Source organism: Alosa pseudoharengus, unplaced genomic scaffold (assembly GCF_046254945.1).
Source record: "Alosa pseudoharengus isolate Yale_2024_CS ecotype anadromous, Long Island Sound unplaced genomic scaffold, YU_APseudo_1.1 YU_APseudo_1.1_scf_10, whole genome shotgun sequence".
NCBI lineage: Eukaryota > Metazoa > Chordata > Actinopteri > Clupeiformes > Clupeidae > Alosa > Alosa pseudoharengus.
Window position 1 is genome coordinate 10387748 of NW_027468565.1, and position 23283 is coordinate 10411030.

Genomic DNA, 23283 nt, shown 5'->3' on the forward strand with positions numbered 1-23283 from the left:
AACGGAGAGAAAGAACTCCTCTATGATGCTGTTAACCCCAACAGCACAGTATGTTATTATGGCAATTAAATGGTCATCACAAACACCACAGCAGTGCTTAATGTCTCATGGCCATGCTTCTCAGTGTGGAAAATGGGCTTTAAAAGTGCCCAATTCGGTGCCTGCATCCGAGGGGCCCCTCTCCATGTGAACGTGATGTCCCTCTGTAATTATGGAGTGACTGCCCCTCATAATGTCTCACATGACCCTCCCAACTGCAAGTGACGTAAGTGTTCTGAGGTTGTAGTAACTTTGCAGTTACTGCAGTTCCTCTCTACTCGGTAAATCGGTGTGCATTGGGGCAGGAAATGATGAGGCAAACCATGCTGCCAGTAAAATTTGATAAGTTCCCTGTGAAAGATCTCAGTGAAACTGTAGCCCCTGAAAGAGGCTCGAAGGAGGACGTAGCCTTTGAGGCCTATTTTGAGCAAAGCTGGGGACGTGGTGGCGGCCACTGTTGTTTCTTCTTGATCCTGGATCAGTGGTCATATAATCACCTTATGTGCGTGCAAAGGCAGCCACTTGAAAGTGCCAAGATGAGAACAAGGAAAAGAACCAGAGGATGTCTGATCTCCTACCACAATCTTGCACCTGGAGATCTATAAATACAAGACTCAATAGTTTAGGTGTTTCAAGCAGCCAAAGCAGCCAGCAGGTTTGCTATCAGTGGCTGCTGTTAGATTAAATTCTCATGCAGAGAAATGAGAGGAAAGAGCTGTTGAAATAGCTGGCTGGGACACTCTGCCACCTCTGTTTATTAAGACTGACTAAGTAGTGATATGTGAGGTTCTGAGGTGATCTGCTGTTTGTTTTATGACATGAAGCCCAGGAGTGGATTATCACATGTCAGTGTGTTGTTTATGGGCACATGAATCATGGCAGTAGTCCCTTTTCGTGCTGGAGTGTTTTTTTTCTTGTTGTGGTTTCTGAAATGGAATGGAACCAAACATCAGACATTTTGTTGCGATAACTCCAGTGAATGGGGACCGTGCGTGTGTGTACTGTATGTGTGTGTGGCCATTGGGAGGCTAGCGCAGCGAGCATATAGATCAATGTCTATTTAAACAAACCCAGAGGGTCTTTGACTGAAGTAGGACACCAGCAGAGAAAAGACCATTCCTACAAATATCATTCTATTACGGGAGTAATGCATGCCTTCAATCTTTGGCACAACATGTTACAAACACACCAAACAGTTCTATAACATATTGCTCACTGGTGTTTTCCTAAATTTATGATACAGTACATCATTGTGCTTATAGCTTCTATGAAAGAGAGTATTATGTTGCATTCCACTGTAGAACTGTTGGTGGTCTAATGTGAATTCATACACAATGAATGAATAAACAAATGCAAAGGGCTTTGAGGTGATGCTTAAGCATGAAATGGTATAATCTGTTTATTGATATGCACAGTAGGCGCCATTAAATAGAATGCATTCTTGTTTTTATTGACAATAATATTATGTCAACATGGGTGGTGTGAGACATCAAGAAAAGGAGATGGTAAGAGTGAAAGAGAGAAGCAGAGAGAATCATAAAAGCACAGAAAAAGTGAAAAGCATTCCTAAAACAAGTTAAAACACATTCCTAAAACAAGTCGATAGAGATGAAAAGACCAAGCAGAGTAAAATAAAATAGATTAAACCAAAAGAGATTGATTTTTAAAGAAAAAAGTCCAGAGTGAGAGAGAAAAGAGAGTGAGAGAGAAAAGACAGTGAGTGAGAGAGAAAAGAGTGATGAGCCAGAGGTGGAGGGACACTGAGAAGAGTTGTGGTCAGACAGAGAGTGAGGATGTGTTCATTGTGCTGAATGAGCAAGCAGAAAGGCACCAAATGAGGCATAACACACACAGTGGTCCAGTGTGTGTCTGTGTGTGTGTGTGTAACCGGTTTGTGTAAGTGTGTGGGTTGGTGTGAGGGTGTGCATGTGCTTTTTGTTGGGCGAGAGAGATCAGGGTGAAACAATTGCCCAGATGAGCTGGTCAAACACATGACCTCAGTGCAGCACTCGTCCATATCCGGCCGTGAGCTATCTGCGCCTTTTTCAGACCCAACAGATCATTTGCATGAGTGCTCCTGAAAGTAGAGCTTGTGAGCTCTGGGCAGGCCTGTGTTAGAGTCCAGGGTATTGGAAATAGACTTAGCCACTCGGTCACAGCAGTAGCTGTCACTGTGACAGGTGGATGTGGTGACTCAGAGCTGCTTGGCAGTGACAACAGTCAAAACATTCACTGAGGTGATCTGCTGTCTGGCGATGCATGTGCTGTGCACTTTTCGTGCTGTCAGCCAGCCTGTTTACAACCTAAATGCAAAACCACATTACTGACAATAAAGTGACTTGGTCTGTTAACCTTATATCTGATCTGAATTGGGCTAATGTTGCAGGTACTTTTAGGCCTGTTATTGACTGGATTAAAAAAAAAAAAAAACAAGTGTTGTTTTGTATGTTTTACAGACACATGCCTGAGACTGGTAACATGGCAGGCCTGGTGATTTACTTTTAGGCTACTTTGTCGCCATCTACCGTCGAATTGCCATACTGTCATTATGCACTGTATCAGGGTCCACCCACATAGCAACATTTGTCTGGCCAGGTCTGGCCCACCTTTGGGCCACTCCTTTACGTCAGTGTTAGCCCACTTCTGATAGGCCCCCGGCCCAAGAATGGCCTATTCATTTGTTGAAAAAAAAAAAAATGTGCGGAGCATCATTTCAACAATCACATCTTCATCGGCTATAAACTAGTGCACGACAATGTTATTGTAAAACCGTTGTTGCAAAAGCTCCCATGCAGGAGTCAGAGATGTTATGACCTATGGCCTTAAGTAGCCTAGGCTAAGATAGGCTAGTCAAGTCAAGTCAAGTCACTTTTATTTATATAGCGCATTTTTGTATGCACCGACTGCAACCCAAAGCGCTCCACATATGGCTCCACAAGACGATACACAAGACAAAAGATGCCGAATGGAGCGGCCTGACTAAAATGCAATTTAACAAATTGTTAAAAATTTGGCTTGCAAGGTTATAAAATCCTAGTAGGCTACGTGACGTCAAAACAACAAAAATGCGAATAAATGGTAAATGATCAGTAAATCCAACCCACCGTCTGGGTTGTAAAGATTTGCTCCGGATTGCATTCTCTTCGGGTCAGTTATGTAGTTGTTACATAGAGGCTACTTGATAAGGTTATGGAATAATGAGATGGGGGGGGGGGCGGAGTCTACTTTGGCATCCAAGTAGTAGCAGAGAATGTCTGATAAGGGGCTCTGGTAGTAGTAAGCAGGCTCAAATACCTACAACCGACGGCACCAGGTAAGATCCGTTGTAATTCAATTGGTTTTCTGCATTTATCTGGCTATTGGCGTCTGACAACAACGCAATTGCTTTAACTTTAGCGTTACTGTCGCTGTGTCTATGAGAAATGGGAAAATGGTAGTTTTTCAGTGCCGCTCAGTTTTTGATGTTGTCAGTCAGTCAGTCCCATGTCTGGTCAGTGCACACATCACTGAATTTTAGCTAGCATGGAGAGCAAGCAGCAACAAGGGTAGCCTACTACTTATCTACTAACTAGCAACAAATAGATTAGCTATGCTGTTAGCTTGCTGGTTCACGACGCCAACGTAACATGAAGTAATGCTCAGTAACGTTGCCATAGCACCATTCATTATTTCTTTCATTGTTAGATAAGTTGTCTGAAAGATAACGTTATGGTTAAGTTAGGCCTAGCCTACTCGAAATCTTGGGGTTGAGACCGGTTGGAGCATTTAGAGACTACTTTGGCTAGTCAACGTGTATGTACCTGAACGTTGTCATGGAAGGTGACATTGTTAATATCAAAGATTCTAGAGCGCTCCGCTCTAGAATCTTTGGTTAATATTATAACGATGATACGATCTGCCAGCAATGCTGACAGCCCATAATAGCAGCTAGTTCTACATGTTGATACCTGTTGATACCTCTGGTGTTTACAAATGACAGTAACATTTATGTTGGTGCTGTAAACCATATTTCAAATAAAGGTAAGTATTTTGTGTAAATTATGTCTATTGAGGGAAAACAAAGAAGCACTAACAAAATGGATAATAATTGAGTTTGGCAATTTAAGAAGGTGAGGTGAGGTGTTTCTTGTAGTTGTATGTATTTTTGGACATTTATCTAAAGAGGTTTGTTCCGCTAGAAGTCTAGAAGCTATTCAGAACGTAGATATAACCTTATAATTCCGACCCTTTCAAGAGTTCCATTATCAGCATCATAGTTGGCCCCACAAGGCTTCCGTTTTAACATTCCATATATATTAATGCAGAGGAAGTAGATTGGGAACCAAATAGAATGTTCAAGCATTGTTTTTGTTTTTATTATTGAAAGGGTCTATACTTAGTGGTCTTGACTGTTGTACTCGCACCAAGTAGGCTTACAGGTCTTCTGATATGGAGATGTGCCATAACCATCAGATCGTTCCTTTATATTATGACTCTCTTTACTCTTGAGGCACAGAAGGTCAAAGACCTGTTGACTTAAAGTGAAGAGGCTGTTTGTTTTCAGTCATCCCACTCAATCCAAACATATCTGTGTAACCTGATTCTTGCCATTTTGTCTGAGATTTTCTCACAGTCCTTGTGCTAGGCACTGTGTTATTTATGCTCGCTCTATTCCAAAGGCTACATTTTAGAGTTGTTACTTTTTTTCTTTCTGCCTGGCCTCATGACAACCTGCATTTAATCAGCAACACTTCATGACCACACGCCCTCACAGTGACTCTGTCTTTGTTCCTGCTGCTGGACCCACGTTTCCTCTGTCCAGCTCACCCGCTGCCCGCCATGCTTGCACGGGCTGCCATCTCCTCTGGGGTGACCGTCCATAAGATCAGCAAAACCATCACCTTCTACTGCAATGATCCTCCGACGAGCTCCAGGCCAGCGGCGGTCGCGGCCGAGCAGCCCAGGCCACTCCTGCTATTCCTGCCCTGGCTGGGCTCGCGGCCCGAGGCCATAGCCAAGTACTGCGATATCTACTTCCGCACGGGCTTTGACGTGCTGATGGTGGAGAGCGAGGTGTCCCAGTTCCTGTGGCCGCGCTGGGGTCTGGAATATGGCGCGCGTGTGCTGGACGTGCTGGAAAGCGAACGCTTCTCCCACCGGCCCGTGCTGGTCCACGCCTTCTCCATCGGCGGCTACACCTTCGGCCAGCTGATGGTCCACATAGCCCGTGACAGACAGCGCTATCAGGGCCTGTCGCAGCGTATCTGCGGGCACATCTATGACAGCCTGGTCATGGGCTCACTGGAGAGGATGGCCACAGGTGAGAGATGGCACAAACACAGCCAGCCACTGGCACAGTCTATTACATCTAATCTTTGACCTTCTTGTGAATAAGTCTCACACAAATGCAGCTCACTGGGCTAGTATGTGCTCTAGATTTCACAGAATATTTAGAACACAGAGATGACATGACATGACTGTCACTGGCCTGTGCAGTGATTCACTGGCCTGCTTGGCTTTCAGGTGCATTTATAATCTGGGTGTCTGCGTGCAGGCTAGTAATTTGTCCATCCCTTGAATGTTCTTATTAGGTGTCTGCCCTTATTTTAGTGGGTGGTAATGGATTTTGTCACATGGGTACTGTCTAATTTGGTGAAGTCATTTAGTTTGCATTGTGTTACATTTCCATTTTACTCATTCAATAAGCTACTACTTTTACAAACACCACACAAGAGTACCAGAGGAAGAGAGTACAGATGTTTAAGTACCAGTCAGAGTGTAGGCTAATCAGTGAAATCAAAGGAGATAGGCTAGTAGAAGGAGAAGTAGCATAAGAACTGGGCTTTGGGTTTGTAAGGAATGTTATGAGAGGAGCTATTCTCGGAAGAGTCGCGTCATCATCATTGTATTACTGCATGAGGTTAACCAAGGATACTTTTGTACAGTAATTGTAACACTCTTTTGCAACACTCTTCTGTATTATCTGAGACTCTTCTGTATTATCTGAGATACTTGGCAGATATACAGGTTTTAATCTCTCTTTTTGGCACAGATCTGTTGTTGAAAGGCATTCTTGTTGCAGTTAATCAATGAATGCACTGTTGCCAGTAAACTAATGTTGTGCCAGTGCCACTCTGACAATTAATTAGAGATCAGACCCTTGTGGTTACAAAACAACTCTTTTTCTTTAGACCCGTTGGTCAGACGTAACATCTACATCTAGGGTTGCCACGGATCATGGAATTTCTGGAATATTCCAGATATGGAAAGTCAGGGAATTTTATAAATTTTGGGGTCGGGGAATATCAGGGGGTTTTGTTGTAGAAGTTTATAATTTACTTGCCAAAATACGAATACAAATATATTTCCATGCAGCATTGGTATTTATCTGGTTATTAGCTTTTTTCATCATTGTTTGCTTGAGTGGCTGTGGTTAGAGTGGTTTTTCGATGCCCATTTATTCATCTCCCACTCAAAAAAAAGTAAAAGATTCTAGAATGCCACACGCCTGCTCTGAAATCGTTGATTGGTATAGTACCATTCATTATACAGTAGGTCATGGGAATTCAGGGTTTTATTCAAGGAAATTCATGGAATTTTAGATTTAGCTTACATTTGAGTGGGAACCCTGTACATCACGCAAATAGCACAGTTTAGTACCTCATTGCTGGAGGCGGGTGATGGTCATATGGTATCATACCATTCCCACACAGAACCACTCCCCCTAAGGGGTTAGTGACATGTCCCACTTAAAGGGAAACTTGGCAGGATTTCCCCCTCTGCTGGAGAAATTGTGCATTATGCTATTTCAAACTGTGGAAAAAGGAAACGATAAAGCACATGGATCTGTTTACAAGCTAGCAAAACGGTTAGCATAAGTTCGGCAGACAATGTGGATGTTACAAGGTAAGAAACACGATTTAAAACGAGTTTCTTGTTTCTCACTTCTCTTTCTGGGACGGTAGTCTCAATGTTGCAAGGTTGGTTTTCAGCCTGGGGACGCTAGGGGCAGCGGGAAAAGTCACCATTTTCACTGGAACAGGTCAATTAACCATCCAAATTATTTCTAAACGGGTTTATTACGTTGAAATAGTTGCCAAGTTCCAAGTGCCCAAGTGCCAAGAGGCTGTTTGTTGGCTTCAGCTATCAGTAGAGGCTCAAAGTTCAGATCAAGATGTGCTTGCACTTCACCAGCAGTGTAAACAGACCTGGGGCATGCATCAGGTGTCCCACTGGTCCTTGAAATCCTTAAAAGGTTGAGAATTTCAGAAAGGCCTTTTGAAACTAGACATAAGTAGATATAAGTAGATAGAAAAGGCAACAGACCACATAGTCTTCCCACTGTAAAACAGCACACTTCAGTGTTTCCTCTAGGATTTTTTTAAGCAGTGGGGGCAGGCCTGTCCGAACCAACCCCCCGCCCCCCCGGCCCGCGGAACTGACAACTGACATTTCGCTGCAACACAAACAGTTATGTATTCACCTCTATTCACACACAATGAGGCATTATTTTTGTGATTTAGCTGTATATTTAGAGAATCTACAACAGGTCTGCACAATGAATTTTGAAAGGCAACTACGACTATTGTGCATCTGCCCCATTTCTGATACCGTGGGGGAAGAAAATTAAACCGTGGGGGGCCGCCACTACCAAATCAACATAGAGGAAACACTGCACTTGAATTGTGAAGCATTCATACACATTCAAGCCTCTCACTCTTTTTCATTGTTGTCTGTGAGTTTGTGTAAATAGTTCTCATTATAAAAATGATCTGTATTGTAACAGTAGGCTAATTAACCTTGATGTGTGTCTCAAACCAATGCCGTGATGGGTCCTCAAGTAAATTGGGCCTGGAAAGCCTTGAAAAGTCATCAAATTTAATTTGTAAGAAGATGAGGGAATCCAGATATGTTCATGTCTGTAGACTGTTATTGTAGAAGTTTTGTGCATGTTTGGATGTGGGTTGCTGCATGTGTGCTGTATTGTGACGGTTTAATTATGTCATGTATTTTATTATGCTGGTAGAGAGCAGCTTTTTCATAGGTGTCTGTTGTGGGTGTGTTTGTGTCTGTTTACCTTAGGTTTGGGCAAAAACGTTTTCCCTCGTTTTGAAAGCCTCGTGAAGCGCCTCAGCATGCTCTACTTCCGCACATTCAAACAGCAGACAGTGGAGTACTTCAACACTGCCATCAGCGTCTTCTGGAACAGTCCGGTGACGGCGCCCGCGCTGTTCTTCTTCTGTGAGAACGATACGCTCTGTGACCCAGAGAGCATGGAGGAAATGATCGCCTACTGGCAGAGCAGGGGCGTCACGGTGGAGAAGCGGAGGTGGAAGGAGTCCATCCACGCAGCGCACCTGCGCGCCCATCCGCAGGAGTACCTCTCCATCCTGGACAGCTTCCTGCAGAGCCTCAACATGGTGCCACTCAAGGCAAAAATGTGAGGCAAACCTGCCAAGAGAGAGAGAGACAGAGAGAGAGAGAGAATTAAGAATAGCTCACTGTCCTGTAAACACATCACTTCAAAGGAATGTTTGGAGTAAAGGAGTGTTTGACATGTTTACCATTTAGTTTTTTTTTACAGGAACTTGATTTTGTACAGCACATCACATATGGGTCATTTTGTGTCATCAGATAAGGTTATTGCTGCACAGTCTTAGCCTAGAAATCTAGACGCGCCCCTAGCGGCAGCAAATTACATTTGCTGCCAGGGCTAGTCTAGCAACTCTCTGTTGGCTTGTGAGCTCCAGAAATCGAAACTTAATCAGGCAATTGAAATCGTGTATAGAGTCGTTTGGTGGGCTTAACATAATGATTGATGGCAGAGTTGCAACGGTTTGGCTTGAATTCCCTGCTACTTGAAAACAAATATCCTATTGCGTCCTATTGCGTGCAGAGGGAATTTGAAAGACAACTGATTATCCCGCCCCTCGGACTGAGCACTGCGAACGGTGAGTGCCCAGACCCTACATTTTAATGTGGGTCTGGCTCGCCAGGCTAGCACAGTCTTGGATTTTGTTCAAACCTTGTCTATATTATAAATGGGTACCAAAACCAAGCCCTGTAAAATGTTTCTGTTTAAATCCTATGTCTTCATATTATTTTCATCCCTTGAATTTACTTCAGTTTTACAGCCTGAAAAATACATTATCTGGGAAGCAATGTTTGGGCATTCATATAATGAAAAGTATTACTCATAGTTCTTTGTAGAGTGGAAGACAAACACGTTTTTCAGTCCGTATGACTGAACCGTTACAAGTCTGTGGGTTGATTTTCTACAAGCCCTTAGATTTTGAAAAAAGTGCAAAAAGAGTGACATTAAGGGTAGTTTAAACTTTCTTTTGTATGCATTTGGTGTCAATCATTATTTTTTTCTTTACATACAAGATTTTATTAAGGTTGTGTCAATATTTGACCTGCCCACTTATAATGGGCTTGACTATTTTAAGGATTAATTAAACAAGGGAAGGTTAAGTTTTGGGGGTAATTTTCATAGAATTAAAATGGTATGTGGGATGGCTAGTAGGAAGGAAGCAGTGTATGGGGATTTGGTGTACAAAGTGGCAATGTTGTACCATAGATATATAAATAATGTCATAATCATTGTTTTAACTCAGGGAGAAGATGTAACCAAGTAAGTCTATGTATCTATGAATGGAACATGGTACATCATTGGCACTTACTTAATTGTACATGAAATTACTATAAAATGAGCTATTCCCACAGCGTTTTTCGTGTTCATACTAGCTACCCCACATACCATTTTAGTCTTATGAAAATGGCCAAAAAATGCAAACACGTTTCATCCTGAATGTTTTTATGTGCATTTTTTAAGGAAACCTCAAATATTGGTTCAACATACCAAGTATTGTATTTGCAGACAAAATACTGATTTATGCCTTGTGTGTACAAAAAAGACCCTGAATATCACCAGTTTTGCACTTTGTTGCAAATCTAGGGCCTTATATAAAATCGATGGGCATGCAGTACAAACTTGTAATGGTCCAGTCATACTGAGAACAAGTCTGTCTCCCATCATACTAAGTTTGGGCAGGCTAGGAATAATACTTTCTAGGATATTAATGCCCAAACATGGTCTCCAAGGGATTTCTCAGTGTAAAAATTATGAAATTGAACAAATCAAGGATGAAAACATTGCAATTTAACAAATATATTATATATTATATAAGTCTCAGTTTTGGGACCTAAACCTGTTACGAAAGCTAAATCTAAGGTGCAGCAACCTGGATTCTGTCTGATTTGACACGGAATGGCCATATGTCTGTCTGGTCCACAATGTTTCCCAATGTAATTTTTATATGATAAAAACAGCACAACTTTAAATTCATGTGAGCACATTCTAGATATTTATATGAGCGCACACCCTATAAACACTAACTGCTTACTGTTTCTTCCTAAGTCTGTTCTGAGTTTTGAGGAATGTGCCATGAATGCATCACTCCCACTACAAACAGCAGCAAACTACACGCTTGAAAACTAGACATGGCCTTATCTGGCCCCCTGATATGACTGGACTAGCATCGAGTTTTCATTGTACTTACATTTTGATAGAGGTTATTGAAATATACAAACATATTTATGACTTAGAATAACTGATGTGATTTTGTTACAAAATGAAAATAAAGAATCTATGCCGTGTAACATGTCAGTTTTTGTACTCAAATATCCATTGTCTCATTTGTCATTTCATGCACTTCAATCTGTTAAGTGTACTTTCTCATCTCATCACCAGGCAGAGCTGGCAACTCTCACACATTGAGAGTGAGATTCATTCATTTGATTGACTCCACACACTCTTACAATACCAACATTCCTAAAACCAGACTGCAGTCGGTTTAAATAATTTATTAGGCTGTCACTAATGTATTTGTCATGTAGTTACCTGGATCAGACTTGCTGCCCTTTTTGGGCGTTATTTTGGCCTGCTTTAATTCCTTGGGTAGTTTACCTTGCAGGATGAGGTTCATGTGGGTTATGCATGGAGCGAGACTTCCAGGCGCGTAGCAAGCGTGGGGGATGTGGGTGTTATAACGTACACACTTTTGCTAGAACACGATTCTATCCCCCACACTTTTTGTCAGATTAAAATGAAAGTAAAATATGGAAATAGACGCTCCCGTACAGAGTACCGTATCTACCATAACGCACACACAGAGAGACACAAATAGGTCTGTTCAGAGGCGTATCAAGCTTTTTAAAAGTGTGGGGGTTGTGGATTATAAATAACTCCCTACAGGGGGGGGCCAAATTATAAATAACTCCCTACAGGGACGTTGTAAGTATTTTCTGAGAGGGGTGCGGACTATATTGGTGTCCATTTTAATGCAGTTTGGGAGGGACAGAAGAAGCAGTGCCTATGTGTGGCTCATGTGACGTAGGCCTACATGATTTACCTGCTATCACTTCACTATTTTACACTACCCTACATGGAGACATATCTCATGTTATAAATCAAGAAATCATTTCAGAAATTATGTTTTGTGCATGTGGGGTGGCAGGCTACAATAAATTGCCTCACAGATAACAGCCTAATTTCGAGGTATCACTAATACCTATTAAATAAATGTAAAGGACACAGAATAGTGACAGAACTGTAAGCTCAAATTCAAAAACGTTTGAAGTCCACCCAAACATATGCAAAGGGAATATAAATAAATTGTGTTGCATATAGCCAGCTTAATTAATGTCAATTTAAAGATTATGATTAGCAGTTTCTATGTTTTTTCCATTGATAGTTACAGGAAGCCACGTTATTGTTTAAACTATTGTTGCTTCTAGCCCACGTTACCTTCAGTTTCACTTGCTGCAGGGACGCACACATTGCATGAGCGCTCATAAGCGCATTTGACTGTCTACATGCTGGAAATCTTAGTTCTCAGATGTAGAACTCAAATTTGTCTTGACGCCGCCGTTTGTAAGATCAAAATAAGATGTTCTACATGGAACGCGATCGTATTTAAGACAACTAGATGTACCGCAGAGCGGTACAAAATATGACCGCCGCCCAGTCCAGCACATGTTTTCCACAAAAATAAGTCACGTTGAAAGGCATATATGATTCTAACTGTCTCACTTAATTGCATTATGCACACTCAATTCTCACTGGTATCTGCTAGACAACAAGTACCAAAACATGATTAGTTCATAGATTTCACATATAATATACATTTTATCCACCCCCTCCCCCATCTTGCCTGTTCATAATTCTGAGAAATTCTTGAATTGTGTGCATGTGTGTGTGTACATGTTTATGTTTATGTGTGGGGGGGGGTGTGTGGGTGGGTGTGTTTGCCTGTTTATGTGCCTGTGTGTGTGCATGTGCATGCATGCGTATGTCTACTGTGTGAGTATGTGTCATACGTAGGATTACTGTGAATGTATGTGTGTGCGTGTGTATCTGTTTAGGCACATGTGTGCATATGGAATGGGTTAACATGACCCCTGGAGGCAAACATACGCAAAAAATTGGTCATCCTAGGCCCTACGGTTCTCAAGATATTCACAGAAAACTCTGTCTGCCCTACCCTCTTTTCGGGGGGTCCAGTCCAGCGGGGGGCTACAGATCAAAATGAAAAGCGATGGTTCCATGCTATCCATGTGGGGTTAGATGCCCACAGAGTTTTGTGTACCCCGGTCTTTCAGTGTCCCGGGAATCCTTGTTGGTGTACGGTCACTAAATGTACACATAAATTATTTTATTGTAAGGCCCCCCATGAACGAAAGTCCACGAAACTTGGCATGCATTCGGAGGGTGTCATAATGATCCTACACTTTCAATTTCGTGCAGTTTTGACCATGTCAGCCAGAGATATTGTGATGAAAACACCTAATGTTTTGCTTTTTAATTTTTAACTAGGTGGCGCTATACATGAAATAAGTGGTAATGGGATAGGTTGACATGCCCCTTTAAGACCAACATACAAAAAAAAGGTGGACCTCCTAGGCCCTACGGTTCTCGAGATATTCACAGGAAACTGTCTCCGGCCACCTACAGGCCAGTTGGTGTATAGTAACATAAATTAATTTATTGTGTGGAATTCCACGAAACTTGGCGTGCATTCAGAGGGTGTCATAATGATCCTACACTTCCAATTTCGTGAAGTTTGGACTATGTTAGGTCACAAATACCTGCGATTACAACACCTAATTTTTACTTTTTTGTGTTTAACTAGGTGGCGCTATACATGAAATGAGTGGTTATGGAATGGGTTGACATGGCCCTTTGAGATCAACATAAAAAAAAAAATGGTCCTCCTAAACCCTACGGTTCTCGAGATATTCACAGAAAACTGTGTCTGCCCTACCCTCCTTTCAGGGGTCCAGTCCAGCGGGGGGGGCTACAGATCAAAACGAAAACAGGAGGTTCCATGCTATCCATGTGGGGTTACATGCCCACAAAGTTTTGTGTACCCCGGTCTTACAGTGTCCCGGGAATCCTTGACGGAAATTTGGACATGCGAAAAATAAAAAAAAAAATAAAAAAAAAATAAAAAAAATGCGCGGCGGTCATAATAAGATCTCCAGTAGATGTAGCACTACGACACATATGACAGTGAAATGCCGCCGACGTTTGTAAGATCAGGTCAAATAAGACGTTCTAAATGGAACGGTAGCTGATCTTTTCCAAGCGTCTTGGAGACATATGTGTGCTGACTGGGATATGTCTATATAGTTAATGACACCAAATTTATAAGTTTTGATTGGGGAAACTTTTAGCCTAGTTTATTTTTGTTTTCAGTCCACGGTTCCAATTCAATCTTGCTGCAAATCAGACGTGTGAAGCACCGGGCATAACTTAAAGGAGAATTCCGGTGTGATTTTGACCTAAAGTGTTTTGAAACATGATACCGAGTGTGGACGTATGTCTCATAGCCCATCTCGGCTTGTCCCCTGCACTCCGAAATCTGGCGCTTGTTAGCCGATGCTACCAACAAGGCGGCCAATGGTGGTGCCTCGGCATCGGCATAGCCATGAAAATAAATCACTGTTTTACACCATTTACGAGGCTCAATGTATCTCCACACTTCATTGGTAGACTTCCGAGGGCCCTGACATTTAAAACGAGACATTGAGAACTTTGAAAAAGCACTGGTAGTTTACTTACAAGACGATTTATACAGACAGTACCTTCACAAAGTTTAGCGTTTGCAGCCATCTTGAATTTAGTCACGATAAGTCGAGCGACAAGTAAGAATAAACAGGTATGATAAGGGATCAGATTCCAAAAATAATTCTGTGGAAATGCATGGATTACAGTTTCTTCCAGTAGCAGCAACTTGAATCCATGCATTTCCACGGAATTATTTTTGGAATCTGATCCCTTATCATACCCATAGACATACCTGTTCATTCTTACTTGTCGCTCGACTTAGGGCTCTTACAGAGTCAACGCGAGCAACGCGAGCAAGCAACGTTAGCGACGCGAGCGACGTGCTCCCTTTCATAGTTTACACGGTGGACGCAAGCAACGCGGCTGATAAGTGAAATGCAATACATCGCTCACGCAACAGGGGGTAGCAGTCACTGGTGACATTCTGAGTGATATTTAAGCTGTCTGTAAAAGTTACATCCCAAGAGGCTCTTTTGGAGAGCCACGGATCATATTTAATTTAGAATTCTCAAAAAGACTCCAGTATGACATGGAGACACGTATCAAAAGTAATATCTAGCTTTGTTGGGTGACAAACTAGATGGGAGGTGAGTGTGATTCGCTGTGCTAGATTGACTGCATGTTACAAGGACACTGGGTCATGTCATGTAAGCAACATGGTACTGTAAATAAACGCAAACATAGCCTACATTGCAGAGCCACTTCAACATTATTAATATATGGTGAATAAATGTACACTAACACATGTGCACAGCCCCATGGTTTTCTGACGTGACGATGCTAGCACGTTAGCAGCGGTTAGCTAACTATACTAACGTAAGTTATCTACAAGTCTGAAGTGTCCTCCAAGTGACAATCATGTTATACACAATGAATAGCATGTAACCTACAATGTGGAGCTCCATAGACCGTAAAAGAAAGATAAGCTTGCATGATGTTTCCTCTTCTCTGGCCATTGTATTCAAACCTTCTTCTGTAAATATAACATATACTTGACATAATGTACAATACTTGCAGTGTCGCCCCCACCGACAACGCATAGTATTGCATGCGTCAGTGCGTCGCGTATCAAAAACTGGGATGACACATTTTGCTACGCATCGACGCATAATGGCGGCCGAAGCGTAGCGATGCGTAGCCTTGCGGGCGCGTATGCGTAGCGATGCGTTGACTCTGTAAGAGCCCTTATCGTGACTAAATTCAAGATGGCTGCAAACGCTAAACTTCGAGAAGATACTGTCTGTATAAATCGTCTTGTAAGTAAACTACCAGTGCTTTTTCAAAGTTCTCAGTGTCTCGTTTTAAATGTCAGGGCCCTTGGAAGTCTACCAATGAAGTGTGGAGATACATTGAGCCTCGTAAATGGTGTAAACAGTGATTTATTTGCATGGCTATGCCGATGCCGAGGCACCACCATTGACCGCCTTGTTGGTAGCATCGGCTAACTAGCGCCAGATTTCGGAGTGCAGGGGACAAGCCGAGATGGGCTATGAGACATACGTTCACACTCGGTATCATGTTTCAAAACACTTTAGGTCAAAATCACACCGGAATTCTCCTTTAATTTCGCGGCTACGTGTACCATTAGGTTAATTGTTGAGGAGGCCCATAGTTTGAGAAAAGCTGCAGATCATAGACAGAGAAAGCATAATGCTCCGAGAACAGTAGCCAAAGTTCTTTCTGCAGAAACAAGTGCCTCGGTGCGCGCACCCCACCCCCGTTTTCACTTTGACTCCCTGCATTTCTACATTGTGACAAAAACTGTCAGTCAGTGAATTTTGGTTTACTAAATTAGCATAATGCGGTAACAATTATCATTTAAATTCTACCTGAAATCTGCTCATTGCAGACGTTATAATGCAGACCCAAGCAGCCGCACCCTTGTAAAGGCTCTGGCATGGTCGTGCGTCACATTTGCGCGTGTCCAAGACGTGCGTCATTTTTTCCGTGGACGTGAAGCATACTCCAAATTCTGCTGTCCTGAATGCACTTTAAATCGTTAAGGTTAGCGCCTGCGCACTACGGCTTAACTGTGATACTCTGCCCCACCAACTGGGGGCGGTACGTCGAGCCTGAAAGTAGGACACAACCACCAAAGAAGCCTGAAACGCCTGAAGAAAAGAATAATAACGTGGGATGTGCGAGCACTCAAAGAAGGAATAGCTGATGAAGGAAAAAGCACCACGAGTACGTTCGCCTGTCTGCTGGGAAGTTTGATAAGCTGGCCCATCGCATCGCTCCATTTATCATCCACCAGAACACACACAGCACACCTGTTGGTATAGCTGAGAGACTAGCTTAGCCTACTTGTTTATTAGGCTACTTAGGCTACAAGCCTATAGCTAAGTGACTCGGTGCTGCGAGGGCAGCATTAATTGGGACATTTTTCTAAACACAGCATGGTAAGAACGAGTTGTGCGTACATATGTCCTCAGTTAAATTTGTATTGAGTATTCACACCTGCCTCATACCAAAAAGTATGAACCAAAAACCTGTAAATATGACGTGTCAATAAAAGTTTTGAAGTAACTATTTGTGTTCATAATGTATAATGTCTCACTGTGATAATGGGTGTATTTAGAGCGAGAGGTAGCCTAGGTTATTCCTTCAATTATTATTATGATAATGCATATCCGGTGTTGACAGGCGAGTTTCGAGATTTGAGTTCAGCATTGTTCAGGAGCTAGGTGATAATGATTGCACCTGGGAGAGGTAGGCTACAATACCTTTATTATTATAATCACTATTGATAACGCATTATATTCATGGGTTTCATCAGGTCCCTTTCCACAGGTGTATTAATCAAGCACCATGCAGTCTGCATTCATAATCATGTGCTTAATTTTATACACCTGTGGAAAGGGACCTGGTGAAACCCATGAATACGGAACAGGCGAGAATGCATCTCGATCAGCAAATGTTACTGGGTTTCGCCTGAGCGTTGTAGATAGATACCTTTATATGGCTCTGGGTTTCGCGATTTGATTTCAGCATTGTTCAGTAATAGGTGCTAGGCTACGCTCATTTTTAAAAGATGCATTTAATCCGAAGTCATGTCAGCTCTCTATGCAGGGAGTAGGCCTGTCACTTTTTATTTGAACATGACGTGAAATATCCGTAGTCAAACTATAAATAAACTATTCGGTTTTTAGTGCTGTGTAGCGCATTTCTACAGTCTATGATTAGTTTTATTTTATTGTTTGCCATCTCATTCAGTGCTACATGATCCAGGGCTCATGACCAAAGCAAGCCAATATAATAGCCAGTAGCCACAATGAGCCATATGCAGCCACCCTGTTTCGACAATCAGGTGACGTACAGAACGGCCAGCAGACAGATAATTACGTCCCCAACTCATCTAAAATGTGGTGTCTTGAAATACTTTGGGTTCAACAACATAAAGTGACCGTTAAATATAATGTTAAAGAATGTATCTGTGGATTGTGGCTTTAATCCGTCGAAGTTGACTCCATGTCGTGGTGTCTCACGTAACTCAAAGCCAGGCAAGCTGAGGACAGGCGCTCTCTCTGCTCCATCGTCGTTATGGTAACCAAACAAGTCTTCTTCTGTCTAGGTTTGTTTGTAGGTTTAAGTGTTGTTCTTCTATGTGGTCCACCTACTGGAGGGGAGTGTTTACAGCAGTTCCGTTTCACACATGCGCAGTCTACGCGTCACTTTGACGCGCGGTCTTAAAATTCGGTTGACTCAAAGACGCGACGCATGCTGTAAAAATGACGCAATTCTCGTCACGCGCTCACCAGTGCCGCGTGCGCGGGACGCAGACGCGGGAGCGTACCATACGCTTAAGACGCACACTTTGAATTTGATCAGAGCGGCTCTGGTTCTTCACTGGCTAACTTGATGTGATTGGCTGGATGACCGTTCAATTAAATCAACAGACCTATTTGTGTCTCTCTGTGTGTGCGTTATGGTAGATACGGTTCCAACTCTGTACGGGATCGTCTATTTCCATATTTTACTTTCATTTTAATCTGACAAAAAGTGTGGGGGATAGAATCGTGTTCTAGCAAAAGTGTGTACGTTATAACACCCACATCCCCCACGCTTGCTACGCGCCTGCCTAAATGATAGGCGAGGCACCAGAGTGAATGTTAGAACTGGAGCACTATCAGATTCAGCACTGGATCTCACGTGTGTGTCTAGTACATTAGCTGGGTTAAGTGAGTGGGATATATTGGAGCATTCCACCATAGGAAGTGATCATTTCCCTTTAACTTGCAAAATAGCTGTAGAGGTAAGCAGAGAGGTGAATTGGTGTCCAGGAAAGTGGCAGTGGAAAGAGGCAAATTGGGAATTGTTTAATGAAGTCTGTGAAGCCAGAGTGGGCCAGGTACAGATCACAGGAGAGGTCGATGTCATGGCAAGAAGTCTGTCTTGATATGTTTCTAGATGCAACTGCAGCTGCAGTCCAGATCCCAAGGGAGAGGTAGGAGAAAGATAGTGCCATGGTGGACCAAGGAGTGTACTGAGGCAATCCAAGCACGCAATAAAGCATTTAGGGTGTTGCGAATGACGCTCACCCCTGAGAAAGTGGTGCAATATCAGAGAGCAAGGGCAAAGGCTAGAAAGGTAATTAAGGATGCGAAAAAGAAATGTTGGAGGGAGTAATTTTAGTGAACTTGGAACGTATGTCCAGATAGAACAGGTGTGGGGTATGGTTAAAAAGATGATGGGGGTATTTAGAGGGAGATCTATTCCTGTTTTGCTTGAGGGAAATAGTGTGGCAAGCTCGGCAAAGGACAAGGCAGAGATGCTGAAGACAGCATTTGCTAAGGCGCATAGCTCAGGCAATTTGGGTGAACAGTGGGCGGAAAGGAGACAAACAACCCTGAGAGAGTGGGGAAATGCAAACAGAGTGCGGCAGTGTTATGGATGGTGATATCACATTATTTGAGCTTAAAAGTGCCCTCATTAATACCTCCAATACTGCACCCGGTCAGGATGAAGTGTGCTACATAATGTTGAAGCATGTATCTGATGTAGTGCTTAAAAGTATGTATGGATGTAGTGATCAAAACAGGAAGACCCTCCAGCGCATTGTTAACACAGCTAAGAGGATCATTGGAGCACCACTCCCCTCCCTGCAGGACATTTACACCACCCGCCTCACCCGCAAAGCACTAATGATTGTCAAGGACACAACCCACCCTGCACACGAACTGTTCAGCCTCCGCTCCCGCACCACCAGACTTGCAAGTAGCTTCATCCACCAAGCAATCAGGATGCTGAACACTCTACCCACTCTCCCATCACTGACAGCCCCCCCACCCACCAGCCAGCCAGGAACCTAGGATCCTGTCTACCCTAACCCCCTGTCTACCCCAACACCCCCCCAGGACCGCCCTGTGGAACTGCACTGTGACTGCGCAGCCTAACGTGTTGCTGCTTCATATCAAGCCTGATATACTTGAAATGATTACATATCAATGTAAATATACAGTACACACAAGCACAAGTTTAAACTTCATGTAAATGTTATCAATGTTATTTATCACTCTGCCACAATGCTGCTGCTACTACTGCTCTGTCAGAAGGTTACGCTAGGACTATGTAAATATACAACACAACTACCTCTATTTTTTTGATATATGTTCTACATTTCTATATTTTGATATATGTTCTATATTTCAGTCTCAGACTTTAATGTCTGTATGTGGTATGTCTGTATATTTTTTATTTTTTATTGTCTATGGCTATGTCTATGTCTAAAGTATGTCTATGTCTGTATTTAAAGTATGTCTATGTCTACATGGGAAAGTAAGAAACGAAATTTCAATTCTTTGTATGACCAGTGCATGTAAAGAAATTGACAATAAAGCCGACTTGACTTGACTTGACTTGACATAACAAGGTAGTGGAAGTATTCAATAGAATATGGTCAGAAGGAAAGGTGCCAGCTGTGTGGAAGCATTCTCTAGTCATCCCAATATCCAAGCCAGGGAAAGACCCTTCAAAGGCAACTAGCTACAGGCCTATTGCACTTACATCTAATATGTGTAAGCTGATGGAGAGAGTGCTGGTCAATAGGTTAACATACTTTATGGAAAGCAAGGGGCTGTTTGCAGGATACCAGAGTGGGTTTAGGAAGGGGAGGTCTACTGGATGCCATGGTCAGACTAGAGACAGACATTAAGAAAGCCTTAGCAATGAAAGAGGTCCTAGTGGCTGTCTTCTTTGACATCGAGAAAGGCCTATGACATGCTGTGAAAGGAGGGCCTCATGATACAACTTAAAAGGCTTGGGGTGGGAGAGAAGCTTTTTAACTGGATACTAAGCTTCCTATTTTGATCCAGGTGAGGGTGGGGGCAGACATATCTACTGTGATTGAGGTGGAGAACTCCCCAGGGTAGTGTTATGAGCCCTGTGTTGTTCAACACCATGGTAAATGAGGTATTTAAGAGTGTAAGCCCGGACATAGAGGTCTCGCTATATGCAGATGATGGGGCGTTGTGGAGGAGGGGAAGGAACAATAATTTTGTTGTCAGTAAGATCCAACAAGCGATTGAGGCAGTTGTAGGATGGGCTGGGGACTGGGGATTTAGATTCTCAGTAGCAAAAGCCTCCTGTGAATTCTTTACAAACAGGACAGTTGCTGATAATGTTAAACTATAAATGTACTGTATGGGGAGCCACTTGAAAGGGTGGAGGTTGCCAGGTACCTAGGGCTTTGGTTTGACAGAAGGCTCACATGGAAAGCGCATATTGATAAATTGGAGGCAAAGTGCAAGAGAGTATTAATGTTATCAGATGTCTGACAGGGATGGAGTGGGGGGTGAGCCGATCCTCCTTAATGACACTATATTAGGCTCTCTTGTGTTCAGCAATGGATTATGGTAGCTTTGTCTATGGATCTGCGTCTGACTCCCGACTCATGAAGCTGGAGAGAATACAGTCACGAGCGCTGAGGCTTTGTTGTGGTGCACTTCAATCTTCGGAGTTTACATGTGGAGCTGGGAGAGATGCCTTTAGTATTAAGAAGGAAAAAACTGTCCTTAGCTTACTGGTCTAATCTGGAAGGCCACAATTAAGGGAATCCTGCTAAAAAGGCGATAGAGCCATGAGTATGAGGCCAAGAAAGGCAGGGGATTTGGGTGGAGGGTGAGGGAATGGGTACAGGAAGTGGGATTGAAAGAAGTAATGGTTAGCCCCACAGTAGCTATATCACCAGTGCCACCTTGGTTATTCCCCTATACCTTTAGTGGACATGAACATATTGGAGTATGCATTGCGCAGGAAGAACAAGAGAAACAGTATGTGGCTGGGTTTGCACTGGACCATATTTTGTATGTCAATGTCAATGTCAAATTTATTTATAAAGCGCATTTACAGACGGCTTAGCCGCACCAAAGTGCTTCACAATACAGTGCAATAAATAAAAGCAGGAAGGCACAAAAACAAAACAAAAAAGGGCTACAGTTAAAATAAATTAAGAAAAGCAGAAAAAGAATATTTAAAACTAAACACTGGGGCATAAAGGGAGACATTAGCCAAAGGCAAGTGAAAAGAGGTGGGTCTTTAAAAGGGGGAGGCAGTTCCAGAGTCTAGGGGCTGCCACTGAAAAGGCTCTGTCCCCCCTAGTTTTCAGCCTCTCCCTGGGTTCTTCCAGCCGCAGTTGGTCTGCTGACCTTTGAACATATATGCAAGACATGCCCAGGTTTATACAGATGGATCAAAGGATCCTGTATCTGGAAAAACTGCAGCTGCCATGGTGGTAAAGGGGATGGGTGTTAGTGCCAACTGGAGGCTGAAAGATGAGGTGTCTGTGTACACCACTGAGATCATTGCCATCATAAAAGCGCTAGCGTGGATTGAAGAGACAGGGCAAGACGGTGCTAATTTGCACTGACTCTGCAGCAGTGTTGGGTAGCATACAGTCCTATAGATCTTGTAGAATGGATCTACTAAATGAAGTGTACTTACTATATGCCTATATAGGCTGGAGCAGAGAGGCGACTGTGTGTTTCTTGTGGATTCCAGCTCATGTGGGGATATGGGGCAATGAAAAGGCAGATGACCTAGCTAAAAAGTCCCTAGAGAGACCAGATCCACAGGTCAATATTAAGCTTGGGAGGGGGAGGTAAAAGGTTCTATTACACTCTAAAAAACATTGGGTTAAAAACAACCCAATTTCAACCCATCCACTGGGTAAATAGTGGTCGAGCCCAGCACTGAGTTATATTAGCCCCGAAAATTGGGTTGTTCGGTCAACCCAATGAGTTGGGTTGATAGTCTAACCCAAACATTGGGTTATCGTAACAAAACTGTTAGGTTAAACCTACATAATTGTTGGGTAGGCTATCTTATACAACCCAGGATTTATATTATTTTCACTGTCATCTCTGGGTTATGCTGACCTAATTTATGGGTTATTCTAAGTATCTTATTTTTCTCCTTAATCCAATCAATATTAATTAATAATAATTTAAATAAATGTTTGCAAATCATTAATGTTACAATATAATGTTTTAAAATCCATCCAATGGGCAACAATAGCCATGCAATGAAATAAAACAGTTCGACATTTATTTATTTGGCAGTTTATTTTTTGAACAGATAGCTAGAAAAAGCTTGTGATATTTCCATGAAGGCAGACAGATTCCACCGTCCGTTTTGGGGATCACCCCTGTGAATTAAAGAAAAAAAGAGTGCATTAATCACTGTTATTTACAGAACTTTATCTCAAGATTTTCATGAACCATTATCATTGAATGATGTTGACAAACATTAAAAATCCACCAGGAGACAAAATATTAGCGCAACACACTCGGAAACCATGACCAGCTATCTATGCAGTTATAATAACTTGTAGCTTCTAGTTCTAGATGCTAACGTTACCGGGTAACGTTATCTAAATGACTGTCTGATAGTGCTACTACAACCAGAGCCCGTCTTCTCTGCTACAACCAAAAACACCCAGTAACGTTAAGTTACATGGCTATAATATGAAGCTACCCTGAATGAATTAATAAGATGTTGTTTGCCATTATTATTACCGTATGTGTGGCTTGTGAAGAGACTAACATTACTTCAACTGTGTTGGCTAATATTAGCTGACAAACGTTAGCTGCAACCATAGTCTAGGCTACAACCACCACGAAGCATATTTAATTAGC

At 42.6% G+C, this 23283-nt stretch overlaps 1 protein-coding gene across 3 annotated transcripts; it reads left to right on the plus strand.

Moving 5' to 3' along the window:
* Nucleotides 1-3273: 3273 nt before the first annotated feature.
* LOC143100190 (transmembrane protein 53) lies at nucleotides 3274-10671 on the plus strand. 3 transcript variants are annotated; one of them, XM_076263164.1, is made up of 3 exons: nucleotides 3274-3352; nucleotides 4841-5338; nucleotides 8101-10671. In XM_076263164.1, the coding sequence occupies exons 2-3, from the start codon at nucleotides 4858-4860 to the stop codon at nucleotides 8460-8462; spliced, it is 843 nt and encodes a 280-aa protein (XP_076119279.1). In that variant the 5' UTR covers nucleotides 3274-3352; nucleotides 4841-4857; the 3' UTR covers nucleotides 8463-10671. The 3 variants fall into 3 exon arrangements, with proteins under 3 accessions (XP_076119279.1, XP_076119290.1, XP_076119285.1); XM_076263175.1 differs by having other exon boundaries at nucleotides 3301-3352; nucleotides 4764-5338; XM_076263170.1 differs by lacking the exon at nucleotides 3274-3352 and having other exon boundaries at nucleotides 4281-5338.
* Nucleotides 10672-23283: the final 12612 nt, after the last annotated feature.

Coding starts and splice junctions, on each gene's coding strand:
- LOC143100190 (XM_076263164.1), top strand. CDS start 4,858: ATGCTTGCACGGGCTGCCATCTCCTCTGGGGTGACCGTCCATAAGATC. Junction 5,339..8,100: donor ACTGGAGAGGATGGCCACAG/GTGAGAGATGGC, acceptor TGTTTACCTTAG/GTTTGGGCAAAAACGTTTTC.